This window comes from Gobius niger (genome assembly GCF_951799975.1).
Source record: "Gobius niger genome assembly, chromosome: 5".
In the NCBI taxonomy this organism is placed as follows: Eukaryota; Metazoa; Chordata; class Actinopteri; order Gobiiformes; family Gobiidae; genus Gobius; species Gobius niger.
In genome coordinates, this window is record NC_136856.1 from 38,094,304 (window position 1) to 38,110,557 (window position 16,254).

Sequence of the window (16,254 nt, forward strand, 5' to 3'; positions counted from 1 at the left end):
GTCAGTGACTGCCCCCCCTCCTCTGGCTCCACACGCTGCTCTGATGGATTCAATCATACACAAATGTCATTAATGTGAGAAACACACATTTATCTGCATAAATAATGTGTAGCAAAGTAAACATTTCGTTGCTGAGATTAGATTTTTTGAATGTGTAAAATGTCTCATTAATACAAAAACACAATGTGACAGAAGTTTCACATTGATGTCTCTACACTTAAAGTTCCTCCTCGTTTCACCTGCAGCGTCCCGCCTTAAAGGGAGTGACCTGGGCGTGTCCCACTGACCCTCGTGTCAGGTGACTCGGACAGATGTGACCTCCTGCTGCACAGATGTTGGTTTCTGGCGGATTTGGCCGCGTTCTGACCCTGTTTCCAAGTCTGTTTGTGAATCTGGGTTAATACAGTCATGTCAGTGAATACAGGAGCTTTTGTATTTCAAACACTTCTTACCAGAAAGATTAGTCTGATCTAGAGATGCACCGATCCAGATCCATCGCCTCCGATACCGATACTAGAGCTTGAGCATTTACCAATACCCGATATCAACCGATACCAGGAGACTTTATGAACCTTTTAACCCCCACTTTAACCGAGCTCTTGATCCAAATCGAAAAGCCTTGAGTTTACAGCCTGTAGGTCAGAGTAACGCCTCTTTTGAAAGCTAAGACCAACAAAACTCATCTAAGATTTTTCCTTGTGTTGTTGCAGATGTTACAGATCTTTTAACCATGAAACAAAACACACTGGACCTTTCTGCACTCAACGTCCTCAGGCTTTAGGTCACATTAGCAAATTCATTTAAAAACAGTTTTCTTTTACCTCTCATTTTGATCAATCTCAAGTCTTGATTCATTTTTTTCAGGATAAAAACAAACACATGCAGCTGATTCATGAACTCAAACTCAACTTTAACCCAAAACAAAAGCTTTCCACCAACTTAATTGAACACAAACATGTCTTTAAACCATTATTGAGATTGACCAGAGCAGAGACTGTGACTGACTGCCCTGTCCTTAAATCTTGAGGTGGTGACCCGGTCATAGTTTCTGTCCCAGTGCTGGTCAGTGAAGTCCGTTTGTGGGGGTTAAAGCTAACTCAGCGACTCCGGGTGAAGGCAGCAGCTCCACAGTCACTGAGGTTTCGTTTTGTGAATGTTCGGTATCGGTTCAGTGTCAGGTATTTGGAATCGATGCCGGATCAGGGTTTATCCAGGCAGCAGCATTTTTAAATACCACTGTTATGCCCAAATACTACATTTCAATGCCACAAACGCAGGAAAATAAATCAGGGCATATTCAGGCCCATCACAGACTGGGCTTTGGTGAAGTGGAGTCCAGTCGATGATTTGGCTCCTCTGTGATGGACACTCCCTGGACATTGAAGGCCTTGTTTTTCACTACATTCGCTTAATGCCTTTTAATGCCCTGCACAAAACCTGCTGACACTGGATTTTTCCCGTATCGGATCAGTGCATCCCTAAAGTTAAACATTATTTTCAGATTTTAAAAGTCGCCTCAAACAAAGCAGTCCTGGTTTTTCCATCCCGTGGGCGTCGGACACACCGGGTTTTAAAGAGTTTGAGTGAACGTCATGGACGACTCTGAAGTCTCTCCGTTTTAAATTCTCTTCATTTCAGTTCAACAAAAAGTGTTTCCTTTATTCCTGGGACTCTGATTGGCAGAGCCGGAGGTAGACCCGCCTCCGGTGCTCGCGCTGCAGACAGGAGCTCAGCACCAGCTCCATCTCGCTGCAGCGTTTGGCGAAGCGAGCCCGGTCCCTCGCCAGCTCCTCCCACGGGCCGCAGCGCTCCTCACAGCCCACCGCGAAGACCCGCACCTCGGCCAGGAACCGAACCTGAGACCAGAGACACCGTTAGGACTGAGGAGCCAGGAACTGAACCTGAGACCAGAGACACCGTTAGGACTGAGGAGCCAGGAACTGAACCTGAGACCAGAGACAGCGTTAGCACTGAAGACCCAGGAACCCAACCTGAGACAGTTAGGACTGAAGACCCAGGAACCCAACCTCAGACATAGTTAGGACTAGGGATGTCACGGTAACCGGTGTAGCGGTAAACCCCGGTAAAAGTTTTGACGGTGAAAATGACCGTCTTGTTTTGTGTTTTTATTATTATCTCGGTGAATAACCGCACCCGCGGTGTCGGCACAGTGAGCCTCACCAGCCACCGTCTCATCTGCTGCAGTTTCCGCGCATGCGCACGTTGTTGTTTGCAACCCAAACAAAACTTTCTCGAAGCTGGAATCATGTCCGACACGACAGCGCAGGATCTGTCAGCCTTCAGAGTTCAGTTTGCGGAACGTGCAGGAAAAAGTGTCTCCAAATGCAGCAAGACTTCGAACCTCTGACTCACCTGCGTGACCGTCTCCCACAGCTCTATAGCAGTAAGCTAACGTTAGCATGACCGTCTCCCACAGCTCTATAGCAGGAAGCTAACGTTAGCGTGACCGTCTCCCACAGCTCTATAGCAGTAAGCTAACGTTAGCGTGACCGTCTCCCACAGCTCTATAGCAGTAAGCTAACGTTAGCGTGACCGTCTCCCACAGCTCTATAGCAGTAAGCTAACGTTAGCGTGACCGTCTCCACAGCTCTATAGCAGTAAGCTAACGTTAGCGTGACCGTCTCCCACAGCTCTATAGCAGTAAGCTAACGTTAGCGTGACCGTCTCCACAGCTCTATAGCAGTAAGTTAACGTTAGCGTGACCGTCTCCACAGCTCTATAGCAGTAAGCTAACGTTAGCGTGACCGTCTCCCACAGCTCTATAGCAGTAAGCTAACGTTAGCGTGACCGTCTCCACAGCTCTATAGCAGTAAGCTAACGTTAGCGTGACCGTCTCCACAGCTCTATAGCAGTAAGCTAACGTTAGCGTGACCGTCTCCCACAGCTCTATAGCAGTAAGTTAACGTTAGCGTGACCGTCTCCACAGCTCTATAGCAGTAAGCTAACGTTAGCGTGACCGTCTCCACAGCTCTATAGCAGTAAGCTAACGTTAGCGTGACCGTCTCCCACAGCTCTATAGCAGTAAGCTAACGTTAGCGTGACCGTCTCCCACAGCTCTATAGCAGTAAGCTAACGTTAGCGTGACCGTCTCCCACAGCTCTATAGCAGTAAGCTAACGTTAGCGTGACCGTCTCCACAGCTCTATAGCAGTAAGCTAACGTTAGCGTGACCGTCTCCCACAGCTCTATAGCAGTAAGCTAACGTTAGCATGACCGTCTCCCACAGCTCTATAGCAGTAAGCTAACGTTAGCGTGACCGTCTCCCACAGCTCTATAGCAGTAAGCTAACGTTAGCGTGACCGTCTCCCACAGCTCTATAGCAGTAAGCTAACGTTAGCGTGACCATCTCCACAGCTCTATAGCAGTAAGCTAACGTTAGCGTGACCGTCTCCACAGCTCTATAGCAGTAAGCTAACGTTAGCGTGACCGTCTCCCACAGCTCTATAGCAGTAAGCTAACGTTAGCGTGACCGTCTCCCACAGCTCTATAGCAGTAAGCTAACGTTAGCGTGACCGTCTCCCACAGCTCTATAGCAGTAAGCTAACGTTAGCGTGACCGTCTCCCACAGCTCTATAGCAGTAAGCTAACGTTAGCGTGACCGTCTCCCACAGCTCTATAGCAGTAAGCTAACGTTAGCGTGACCGTCTCCCACAGCTCTATAGCAGTAAGCTAACGTTAGCGTGACGTCTCCCACAGCTCTATAGCAGTAATGTAACGTTAGCGCTTTAGCTGAAATGCTGATGTGGGACTTTGGGTTGAAGGAGAATGTAACGAGTCGCTCCATAGTGCGGCTGCAGCGCCACCGCCAGCATAAGCCGTGTCCGGATACCTCCGCACGATGGCACAATGCGTTACGGAGCTCCCAGTGGCAGATTGCAATAGATTCACTCTCGCCGCAGTTTTATGAATTTAATAATGACGGCATTTTCCCAAATCTGCAAAGCGAAAGCTCACTGGAAGGACAACAACAATGTTCCTGATATAGACAGTTTATCTTCGTTTCTGGTGCTATAAATAGTCCACGTAATACCCTCGAAACATCAACAACACATCGTTATAGTTCCTTTACTTTGATGTGAAAAGGCTTTGTCTGTATTTTTTTTATGTAACAAGTACTGTTAAACCTTTTTGAAACGATTTCAGTTTGTGTAGGACTATCGATGCTTTCTGAACATATTAACACACATTTAAAAAAAATACTGCGATAATACCGAAAACCGTGGTAATTTTGGTCACAATAACCGTGAGGTAAAATTTTCATACCGTGACAGCCCTAGTTAGCACTGAAGACCCAGGAACCGAACCTGAGACAGTTAGGACTGAAGAGCCAGGAACTGAACCTGCGAATCGATGCCGGATCAGGGTTTATACAGGCAGAAGCATTTTTTAAATCAGCTTTGGCCCCGCCCCCTCAACTTCGGCCCTGGTCCTCTGTCCCCATCTCCTTAACATATCCAGGCCAAACTGTGTAAACAAGTGTTGTGCTTCTCTGTCCTGGGTCAGACTCACCTTCTTCTTCTTCTTCTTCTTGCTGTTGCTGGTTCTGCTGCTGCGGTGAGAGGACTCTGAGCTCGTCCGGACTCTCTGCTCCGGTTCCAGTTCCGGGTCCGGTCTCGGTTTAGTCCTAATGGAGGCCTGGAAGTTGAGCGGGCTGTACGGGTCTGAGGAGCAGAACGCCGCCAGCAGCTTCTCCCCCTCCGTCTCCGTCTCGCTGGCTTCATCCCAGGACGAGGAGGAGGCGCAGGAGGAGGCGCAGGAGGAGGCGCAGGACGAGGCGCAGGACGAGGCAGAGGGGGAGGTCCCGGGTTCCACTCCCGCGCGGGGCATGTTGGGGATGGGGCGCGGTGCCGAGCCCTGTTTGGCGGTGAAGTTGCGAGGGCTGTACGGGTCGTGGTTTTGGCACAGGGTGCTCCACAGCCGCTCCGCCTCTGAATCAAACTCCGCCTCCTCCTCCTCCGGGTCGTCCGAGTCCGAGATGTCGCTGGAGCCGTCGCTGTCGAAGCCGTCGTCGTCGTCTTCATCGTCCTCGTCTTCGCTGCTGTCGGAGCCGCTGTCGTCACTGCAGGGACAGCCCATGATGAACGCGATGGCCTTGTTGTCGCACTTTAGCACGGGGACCTCCTCTTCCTCCTCCTCCTCCTCCTCCTTGGCTGGCTCCGCCCCCGCGCTCTGCAGCAGCTGGGCCTTGGCCGCCAGCAGCTGCTCCTCCTCCAGGCTGGAGTAGCCGTTATCGGGGTCGGGGGCGAGCGTGTTCAGGCCGAGGCTGTGGATGAGGGCGGGGCTGAGGTGGGGGAGTCCGGGGGCGGCGCTTTCGTGGATGAACGCGGCGGTGAGCAGACCCGCCCCCGCAGGTTTGAGGCGCTCGTCTTCGCTCCACAAAGCGCCGAGCCAGGGCTGGGACGCAGCGCGAGGAGGATGGACCAGGACATGGCTCACCACCGTCTGCAGAGGAAACATGCAGGGAAATACGGTCACATGGACGGACCACAGAGGGGGGCGGGACAAAGGGTCAAAACAGAATAGCACCACTTGTTTTTTTGGAAAAGTTTGGAGTTTTTAAATAACTTCTGTATGAAAAGCACTTTAGAAATAATGTTTTAATTGATTGATGTAGCACTAAACACTGATCGTTTAACAATAGTATTGAGATGTTACTTAAATGGTCTCTTTTTGTCTTTACTTCAGCTTCGTGTATTTTCTCGTGTGTTTGTAGCAACTTAGCGAGTAGCTACAGCGTTTTCATTGTTCTGCTGCAGCTCTTTTTTGCTCTATATAAACATGCTGTATGTCTTTATTTTGGATTTTCTGAGGACTTTTTAGTCGCTGGGTTAGTTTGTCAGATGAATAAACCCCTGGGCATAAAACGGCGCCAGAATGGCCAAAACAGCTAGCCGCGAGTTAGCAACATTAGCCTGTATGTTGTAAACACTGCAGCACTAACAACATTTAGCTCTGGTTAAATCCAGCTCAGACTCTGATTTAGAGAGCGCAGTCTGTAATAAAGTCAGCTCTATGTGGATTATTGTATTTCCACTAAACAATTCTCCAGTTTGTTGCTTCTTCTCTCCTCAGCTGAGAGCTGCGCCTCGTAGCTGCGCCTCGTAGCTGCGCCTCGTAGCTGCGCTGGCCGCACGTCAAATGGTATCGGTTTCTGGTATCGGGACCTCATGAATGAGTACGAGTACAAGCGTGTGGTATCGGCCCGATACCCGATACTGGTATCGGTGCATCCCTATCTTATACATATTTATTGTTTTTAGCTAAAGTGCATGAACAAGCCTTTTAAAATCACAAAGGTACTCACTGCAAAACCCTGAAGTCATGTTTGCAAACATCCAAATTATTAAGACTAAAAAATGAATGAATTAATCAAATTGGTTTTCTGACAATATGAATCGACCAACTCGATTTCTAAATCCAATACTTTTTTGGCGCTGAAAATGAAAAGTAGTTCTAAATGTAACCTCTCGGAAGTCTGTTCATCACCTCGGAAAGCGGGCTGTGATATACGTCAATTTTTTAAATTATAAATTTATTAGATCTTTTTTTTTTTAAATGACTTTTCCAAAGGGTTAACCCAGAGGTCTCTATTGTACATGTTTATTGAGTATTACATCAGTATAAATCTGACGCTGAACACTTGTGTACTACTTTATTTGACCTCATACTGTGGTACTTCCTGTGTACTGACCTGGAGGCCTGCGTCCTCAGGGCTGTGGGGGTCGTCAGGTGAGTGGATGCCCAGCTCGCTCAGGTCAAACCAGGGCAGCGAGTGCAGCGGCTGCGGAGGCAGGAACTCGCTCTGCTGCTCCACAAAGTCCTGTTTGAGCGCACGCCCGGGCACGAACGAGGACCACCTTGAGAAGGAGACGTCGGACCATGAGAACCGAACACTGACAGACCGAAAAAATAAAACACTGCTCCAAACCAGAGAGTGAAAGCTGCTCTGCCTAAATCTGAGACAGTGTTTAGTAAACACTTTTCCAGCTCTCACAGACCCTCCAGACGCTCCTCTCTGCTGGTGGAGCGACTTCAAACTACCGCCCATTCACCTAACCCCCCAGTACTTTCAAATCAATTTAAATTACCCCCGGGGGTAACCTGAAACTCAAGCCCAACTCTCTTTAAGGTTATGGCTAAGGTAAGGTTAGCTTTAGCTTGTAAACTCCACTAACCTTAAGGCTAGAGCTGAGGTAAGGTTAGCTTTAGCTTGTAAACTCCACTATCCTTAAGGTTAGGGCTAAGGTAAGGTTAGCTTTAGCTTGTAAACTCCACTATCCTTAAGGCTAGAGCTGAGGTAAGGTTAGCTTTAGTTTGTAAACTCCACTATCCTTAAGGCTAGAGCTGAGGTAAGGTTAGCTTTAGTTTGTAAACTCCACTATCCTTAAGGCTAGAGCTGAGGTAAGGTTAGCTTTAGTTTGTAAACTCCACTATCCTTAAGGTTAGGGCTACGGTAAGGTTAGCTTTAGCTTGTAAACTCCACTATCCTTAAGCTTAGGGCTTAGGTAAGGTTAGCTTTAGTTTGTAAACTCCACTATCCTTAAGGTTAGGGCTTAGGTAAGGTTAGCTTTAGTTTGTAAACTCCACTATCCTTAAGCTTAGGGCTTAGGTAAGGTTAGCTTTAGTTTGTAAACTCCACTATCCTTAAGGTTAGGGCTTAGGTAAGGTTAGCTTTAGTTTGTAAACTCCACTATCCTTAAGCTTAGGGCTTAGGTAAGGTTAGCTTTAGTTTGTAAACTCCACTATCCTTAAGGTTAGGGCTAAGGTAAGGTTAGCTTTAGTTTGTAAACTCCACTATCCTTAAGTTTAGGGCTAAGGTAAGGTTAGCTTTAGTTTGTAAACTCTACTATCCTTAAGGTTAGGACTAAGGTAAGGTTAGCTTTAGTTTGTAAACTCTACTATCCTTAAGGTTAGGACTAAGGTAAGGTTAGCTTTAGTTTGTAAACTCTACTATCCTTAAGCTTAGGGCTTAGGTAAGGTTAGCTTTAGTTTGTAAACTCCACTATCCTTAAGTTTAGGGCTAAGGTAAGGTTAGCTTTAGTTTGTAAACTCTACTATCCTTAAGGTTAGGACTAAGGTAAGGTTAGCTTTAGTTTGTAAACTCTACTATCCTTAAGGTTAGGGCTAAGGTAAGGTTAGCTTTAGTTTGTAAACTCCACTATCCTTAAGGTTAGGACTAAGGTAAGGTTAGTTTTAATTTGTAAACTCCACTATCCTTAAGGTTAGGGCTGAGGTAAGGTTAGCTTTAGTTTGTAAACTCCACTATCTTTCAGGTTAGGGCTTCAACAGCGGTCCCTGTAAGGTAGCCTATTTCCATAACGGATGAAGGCAGCAGTTGACAAGGGGGTAATCTGAAATCAGCGGGGGTAGCTTGAAATCGCGGTCATCTTACCTCCGGGGTAACTGAAATGGGGGGGTGTTAGGGTTAGAGTTCATAGAGCCCTGAGACGTGAGCAGGGCGGGGCTAACACGGCACTAATTTAGCCTCTGACTTCCTGGTGCTCACTGGAGGAAAATGCGCTAAAATTAGACACAAAACACACGGTCTTTTTCAGTCACAAATGAGCCAAATGAACTCTACTTCTCTCGCTCTAAAAAGAAAGTTTGGCCCAAAGAAATAAAACCCGTCGCTTCTTTAACATCAATGAAAACTTATAACACAGGTCAGAGCGAGGTCAAAGGGGTAAAAAAAAAAAGGCAGTGCAGGTCGACCCCGCACGGACAGGTACCTCTGGAGGAAGGACACGGCGGGCCTGGACACGGCGGAGAGCAGCCCGAGCAGCGGACTGTCCTGTGGGTACAGGCTGAGGGAGGAGAGCTCTGGCGCGGGCGCAGGGCTCGCTCTCGCCCCGCTGTTTCCTCTCTCCCCTGTTACGGTTCTCCACATTTTCCTTTCAAATTTCACAAATACTAAGAGTCAGAGATGAGTTCAGTCCTTGGGGAAAGAGGGGGGCTTCAGTGCTGCTCATGGCGTTGATTCGAGCCGACGACAGCGGGGAGCCAGGGATCTGAGGCCGCGGAAGGAGCGCTGCTGTGCGGGAGAGCTTCGTGCTGAGAGCGGGGGTCAGACTTCCTTCTGGTGTAGAGTGTAATACCGACAGAAAACCAACACTGCGACATCAGCCTCGACTCGTACGTGAATAATCCCAGCTCCGAGCACGAACACACTGCCATTATGTTCCAGAAATGTTATAAGAAAAGCGAAACAAAAAACCCCGCAGGTTCTGGAAGTAGCAGTTAGCCGCTAACTGTTAGCTTTTAGCTTAGCATCAACTGACAGCTGCTGACACTGGCGCGTTCTGATCCGAAAAACACCGATTTATAAGAAATACTTTCGGTGAATACTGGCGTTATTAGTCCCGGGAGTGGGATACGAAGCAGGTGCGACGGTCCCAGCGGAAAAAGCGCCCTGTCCTCGCGGTTAATACTGTTTTTGGCTCGGTTTATGGCCCGGTGTGACTGGACTCGAATGTCGCTTTGGAGGAAGATTTCATCAGAAACTTTAGGGACCGGCTCCAGTGCTTGGTCCCGGGTGAAAGCGTGGAGCAGCTGCAGATCCAGGACCGCAGATTTAGGACACTCCAGCTGCATGTGCGAAAAGCTGCAGTGATGCAAAATTATTGAAATGAATTGAACAGTTTTCTCACATTGAGTACGTTTTCAATGTATATTTAACTTTAAGCCTCCACAGATTGTATGCCATCAGGGTTTACGCAAAAAAAAAAAAAAGCTAGTCAAATTGTATGTTTTTTAATGCCACAAATGCTAAAAATCTCATTATTAATTAGTTCTGATGACTGTTATTGTGAAAACTGTGATATTTATATTCAAATATTGTATAGAATTGTATAAAAATATTGTATAAAACTGGCAGAAAATGAGTAATTATATGCAAATGTGTTCTGGCCATTTTATATTTATCGTTTTATTTATATTATGGAAATTTAATTAAAAGAAACAATAAGTTGTATTTCTATTGCACTTTCATGTAATGCCATGCATGTCATTTTAGACAAATGTATGTCTTTTGTGCAATGTCCCTGATCAAATCAAAATGCATTAACATGTATTTGTAGGCTAGGCTTACATTACATGTTTGTGTTTGGAGGTTTTTCCCCTGCAAAAAAAAAAACGAATCTTAACTCTTTATTTATTTGGGATAACTTTGGTAATTCAACTGGTGAAGGTTGGGTTCTTCGGGTTTTCTCTCGTAGTTATAAAAAATATTCTCTCAGTTCTTTGATAGGTGGCGCTGTCTTCGAAATAAAAACGACGGCCGTGAATCTGCGGTCGTGAATCTGCTGCGCTCGTCTGGAAGGCCCAGGGACCGTCGCGATGTTCGTGTCTCGGCTCCTGTGAAACGCAACGGCGGCGAAAAACGAAGAAAATATAATCCCGTGTTACGTAACCACACGGCCCGAAGTCCACGAGCGGAGTCAGCTCCACGTGTTTATCAGAGGGAAGTCACACGCCGTTTTTAGACTCGGCCAGAGCAGTTTTTAGACTGGGGGTGTGAGGGAGTGGAGCAGCAGATAAGAAGAGTCAACACAGCCAGACTCCAGGTGACTGCTGTCTCACCTGGGGCATTTTCATATTATCACTATGTTTGCATCATATTTTTGCCTCCAGGCTGTTCTCTTACTGTAATATTTCACTCCTGTCAAGAGTTTGCACAATCTCCAGATTCACATTCAGCAGATTTCACTTAAGGGAGACACAGCTGTCTGTAGTTTTGAGTTCATCCGCGGGTTAATCCTGTTTAATGATCAAAACCTGAAAGTCCATTATCCAAATATATATTGGTTCAAAGTGTGTTTATCATGAGGCCGAGCTGAAGCTGTAAACCAGGGGTGCCCAACCTTTTTTGAGACCAGAATCTTCTTTTCAAGTAGCCAACCAGTGTCAACATTGCAAATCCGCTCACATCGTTTACATCCTGCAGTAACTGACCTTAAAACAAGTTTTCTTATTGTCACACAAACACTAGACATCACATCACAAACCCTTCCTCTCTCAAACACATGCACACAAACTCCTGTCACAGTTAAAATACACAATACACACACATCAATCTGCATGACGGGCCATAACTGTCCTTAATATGAACCAAACAGAAAAATAAATGCTTTTTTGTTGTGTTTTCATCAATATTTTGATTAGCCTATATTTTTTCAAGAAGCTTTTAGATTTGGGTAAAGCCAAACTGGAGGGGGTTGGTTCAGGTGGGGAGGGGGGCACAGTATTCAGTTAGTCTGTAAAAATTTACTCAAATCTAAAAGCTTCTTGGGAAAAAAAAAGGTCAAAGCGAGCAACAAAAAAGTGATGAAAATGAGATGAGGGTTACGATAATGGGATCAGTTTTGTAGGTCTTAGCTTTCAAATGAGATGTTACTCTGGCCTATAGGCTGCAAGCTTCAGATGATAAACTTCTAGATTTGGGTAAAGCTGAACTGGAGAACAGGTGGTGGTTAAGAGATTATGATCAAATTGAACTGAACATTCTAAAATAACCCGGCTCTTCTTTCTGACTTTGGTGCATAGATACAGACGGCATCTCGTCATCGAAGGGGGCGTGGCTTTGCCGAGGGGGAAAATAGAATCTTTAGAGAAACACATTTGTCCACTCTTTTTAGCCATTTTCTGGTGGAATATGAACTTATTTATCACATATAAGTAAAGTCAAGTGTAAATCGGGCCCATAAGGATATTTTCTTACAGCAGATTGTTCAGTAGAAGTGAAAAAACGGCAGTTGTAGCTAGCGCTAGCTAACCATTAGCATTAGCCCGATGCTAACATGTAGCATTATGTTAGCATTCTCCGTTATGTATTTATGGGCTGTTGAACCACTTTGCTCCTCTCCACGTCTTTGTATCTTTATTTAGTAGAAAAATATATTCATAATTCAGCATTTGTTAAAGTAATTTTTGAATAATTAGAGAAAGTTTAGATTTTTCTCCAACTTGTTTTCCCCCTTAACTGTTTTTAAACATGACCATATATGGGCGATTCCAGAGATGCTGTCTGCTATTGTCCCTGATACACACATACATTTAGTTATTAGTGGAAAAAAAACTGTACAAATTCAAATGTCTCCTTGTTTTTTTTTTAGTCCAGAGCTCAGTAAATAAATGTCAGAATCCAGTGCGTTCTGCTGAAGTTAGTTTTAATGGTTGCAGGATCTTACAAAAACACTTTGTACATTCATATTTACAGTTCATTTCATTCTGCTTCGATACAAAACAAAGGTCTAGTACATTCAGGAGGAGTCTCAGTGTTTCAGACGGTTTTCACCATTCTGCATTTGACACGGTTCTACAGTGCATTTCACCTGGTACACGAACAGGACCCAGAGAGGGGAAGGAGAAAACAACAACCAAACAGAGACAGGGAATCTGAGAGAATATCTGACCTTCATCTGTTTTATCAACCTCTACATTATTTCATCAGTTTGTATGAACTGAACTTAAAGGAAGACAGACTCGTGTGTAGTTCTTAAGTCAAATGAAAGCAAAAAAAACAAAAACAAAGGATAAATATTAGTGTTTTTGTGAAATCAAGTTTTATCTGAATTACAAAAACAAAAAACATTCACATTTCTCTGAATAAGTAAATTCCCCTTGATCTCAGTGATTCAATAAAAACTCTGCAGTGGAACAAGTATTTCTGCAGTGAAACTAAGGAACAAATATCTCATGAGGGACGGGCGGATCGATACCAACATATCGATACTTTGGCCTGAGCAGCTCCGCTATCGAGCTTTTTTTCCATACATCTCACTGCACTTCAAATCTGAAAACACAAGGGCTGGGACGATCTGATACGTATGCCGATACTCTGGGCCGATGCGATACGTCTGCGATACAGTAAGTCATTATGAGTCATGTGTTTCGCTTAAAATGTGTCAAACAGGAATGTCCAAACAGTTTTCACCGAGAGCCGCATATTGAAGCCTACATACTGAGGAGGGCCACAGATCGGTGGTCAAGGCGGGTGAAATTACAACAGGATGTATTTAGAAGGGGTTTTCCTGTTCCCCACACCTTTGATTCGACTTGGAACAGTAATGCAAGAACGTGAGGCACAAGTCTTTAGCCGCTGCTGTCTCCCACAAAGGAAATGACCATATTTGGATTACAGCGTCATCTCGGTCACAGCCTTTCGTGCTACACGTGGATACCAAACCTGTCAGTATTTGTGAATGAAGAAGCGTGGGGAAGACCAGGGAGCCACACAGCCAAGTGTGAGTTACTTCCTGGATAAATCTCCGGCTCAAAGTGACAAAACATCAGACGTTGAGGAGGAAACACGACACAAATCTCTAAAGCCGACCTGTTTCTGAAGTGGATTTTTCCGGTGTTTTCTTTCACACTTGAACACGAGTCATTTTCTTTGTGTCCACATGTTTTTGTTTGAGTGAAATTTCCAAAACAAACCACTGTGAACCCAATTTAAAATATTAAAAAACACACGTCACTCTTTACTAAAGCGAGGTCCGCCCACTGTCCGCACGCGTCACATGATCAGCGTCGTATTTAGGTCCAATGATTCGTCCAAAGTCTGAAAATCCAGGACGTAAACAGAAAAAACTGTCTTGAAATCCCTTGGTTTTAAAAGAAATGTTGCTCCATGAACTTCACAATAAAACGCAGTCTTTCATGGCCAGTCCAGAGGCTTTTAACCTCTCCACCTCCGCCTGAACCCAGCACATTCTCTCCAAAATCTAGAAAGCTTCTTTACGACAAAGTGCTTCACAGAAAGATAAGAGTGGTGAGAAAGAGAAAGTACACATTTCCCGTCACATTTGTGCCTAAATTGGTCACTAAATGTGGTCTGTCCTTCATCAAAATCATAAGAATAATTAAACAGTGTCTGCTTAAACTAAAACCACCCAAGCCTACATACTGAGGAGGGCCACAGATCGGTGGTCAAGGCGGGTGAAATTACAACAGGATGTATTTAGAAGGGGTTTTCCTGTTCCCCACACCTTTGATTCGACTTGGAACAGTAATGCAAGCTCTTTCTTACAATAAAATGTTAGTTTCTAACGCTATAATTGTGCAGAAGCCAAGTCACTAAAGGTGGTTTTCCACAGACAGGCGCGTGTCAGCCAAGCTTTTCCATAACAAAGGCCAGGGCCAAACTGGTCTGACCAGGTATACGTTTTGGGACCGACCTCTGGCTGTGGCCAAAGTGCGCTAACCCGTGTCTGATGTGACGTGAACAGACTTCTGGCTTCTGATTGGTCAACGAGAGAGTGGACAGCCCTCATGATTAACACGCAGGTCATATGGATATAATATTTCACAACATCATACGGCTGTGCTATAAGATTTTGCAGATATTAGCATTTAGCCGCTGTTATCGCAGCTCTAGCTGGTGTTAGCATAACATTTACATGTAGCTTTTGTACAGCGTGCTCCTCCGTGGGGGCGTAGCCCACAACAAATGTGTGTGTGTGTGTGTGGAAACAGAAGTGTGTGTTGGGTAGAGTCGATACGTGCACGTAGATCGTGGTGTGCACGGGTCGTGCTATGTGGAACTATGCTTAAGAAGCCTGAGGGCCACCACACTTTGGACAACAGTCACGTGTGCAAAGTTTATAAACCAAATGGCATTTACTGAAGTGTAGAGATTAAAAAGTACATTAACATAAAATGTTACTGTTACTGCAGGATAAAAATGCCTCCAAACACAAGTATTGAAAGTGTTGGGATATTTGATTAAGGCATCAATGCTTGGTGTTGCAGTACAAAGTATACTAGTATCTAGTAGTAGTATAAGTATACAAAGTATCGGCACGGTAGCGAAGCGGTTAGCGCCTCCGCTTCACAGCTAGAAGGTCCCGGGTTCGATTCCCACCAGGACGGGGCCTTTCTGTGTGGAGTTTGCATGTTCTCCCCGTGTCTGCGTAGGTTTCCTCCGGGTACTCCGGTTTCCCCTACCACTAAAAAAAACATGTGCAATAGGTGAATCCTCCAGCCAGGTGATTCTGACCATCAGCCTGGCTCCACATCATGGAGATGGGTCCCCGGGCGCGGCACGGCCGTCGACCACTGCTCCTTACGGGTCGCCCCAGTGGCATCGAAGGATGGGTTAAATGCAGAGGACAAATTTCCCTACGGGGACAATAAAGTATACAAACAAAACAAAACAAACAAAACAAAGTATTATGATCCGATATTTTGTCCCAGCCCTAGAAAATATATCTCCATTTACTTGAAATACGTTTTCCCCTTTACTTTAAATGCTAAAACATTTGTTCCACTGGCAGATAGTTTCGTTTTACTTGGCAAACTCCAAATGACTCAAACTAAGGTCAAACATTCTTCGTTCGAGTCATTTAAACTCATTTTAGTAGGCTGTGCATCATTTTCCGGATTTAGAAAGTTCATTTTATTCACTTTTGTTAAAAACAAACCCAAAGGTTTTCATTTGTAAAACATTCAGTGTAAACCGTCTACAGCGCGTCAACACTTTCCCTTCAGTTCAGCAAAAATCACCAATATTCATTCACACAAACCCTTATAAAGGCAACGTCACAACGCGGTTCCACCACAAACAAAAACGTGAGGCACAAGTCTTTAGCCGCTGCTGTCTCCCACAAAGGAAATGACCATATTTGGATTACAGCGTCATCTCGGTCACAGCCTTTCGTGCTACACGTGGATACCAAACCTGTCAGTATTTGTGAATGAAGAAGCGTGGGGAAGACCAGGGAGCCACACAGCCAAGTGTGAGTTACTTCCTGGATAAATCTCCGGCTCAAAGTGACAAAACGTCAGACGTTGAGGAGGAAACACGACACAAATCTCTAAAGCCGACCTGTTTCTGAAGTGGATTTTTCCGGTGTTTTCTTTCAGCACACTTGAACACGAGTCATTTTCTTTGTGTCCACATGTTTTTGTTTGAGTGAAATTTCCAAAACAAACCACTGTGAACCCAATTTAAAATATTAAAAAACACACGTCACTCTTTACTAAAGCGAGGTCCGCCCACTGTCCGCACGCGTCACATGATCAGCGTCGTATTTAGGTCCAATGATTCGTCCAAAGTCTGAAAATCCAGGACGTAAACAGAAAAAACTGTCTTGAAATCCCTTGGTTTTAAAAGAAATGTTGCTCCATGAACTTCACAATAAAACGCAGTCTTTCATGGCCAGTCCAGAGGCTTTTAACCTCTCCACCTCCGCCTGAACCCAGCACATTCTCTCCAAAATCTAGAAAGCTTCTTTAC

The 16,254-nt window shown here is 45.2% G+C and overlaps 1 protein-coding gene across 1 annotated transcript; it reads right to left on the reverse strand.

The window, feature by feature from the left end:
* Window positions 1-1,518: 1,518 nt before the first annotated feature.
* On the reverse strand, window positions 1,519-9,531 carry LOC306963084 (protein phosphatase 1 regulatory subunit 15B-like). Its single transcript, XM_079556538.1, has 4 exons — window positions 8,750-9,531; window positions 6,712-6,877; window positions 4,530-5,462; window positions 1,519-1,856 (listed from the first exon to the last, which is right to left on the reverse strand). The coding sequence occupies exons 1-4, from the start codon at window positions 8,905-8,907 to the stop codon at window positions 1,659-1,661; spliced, it is 1,455 nt and encodes a 484-aa protein (XP_079412664.1). The 5' UTR covers window positions 8,908-9,531; the 3' UTR covers window positions 1,519-1,658.
* Window positions 9,532-16,254: the final 6,723 nt, after the last annotated feature.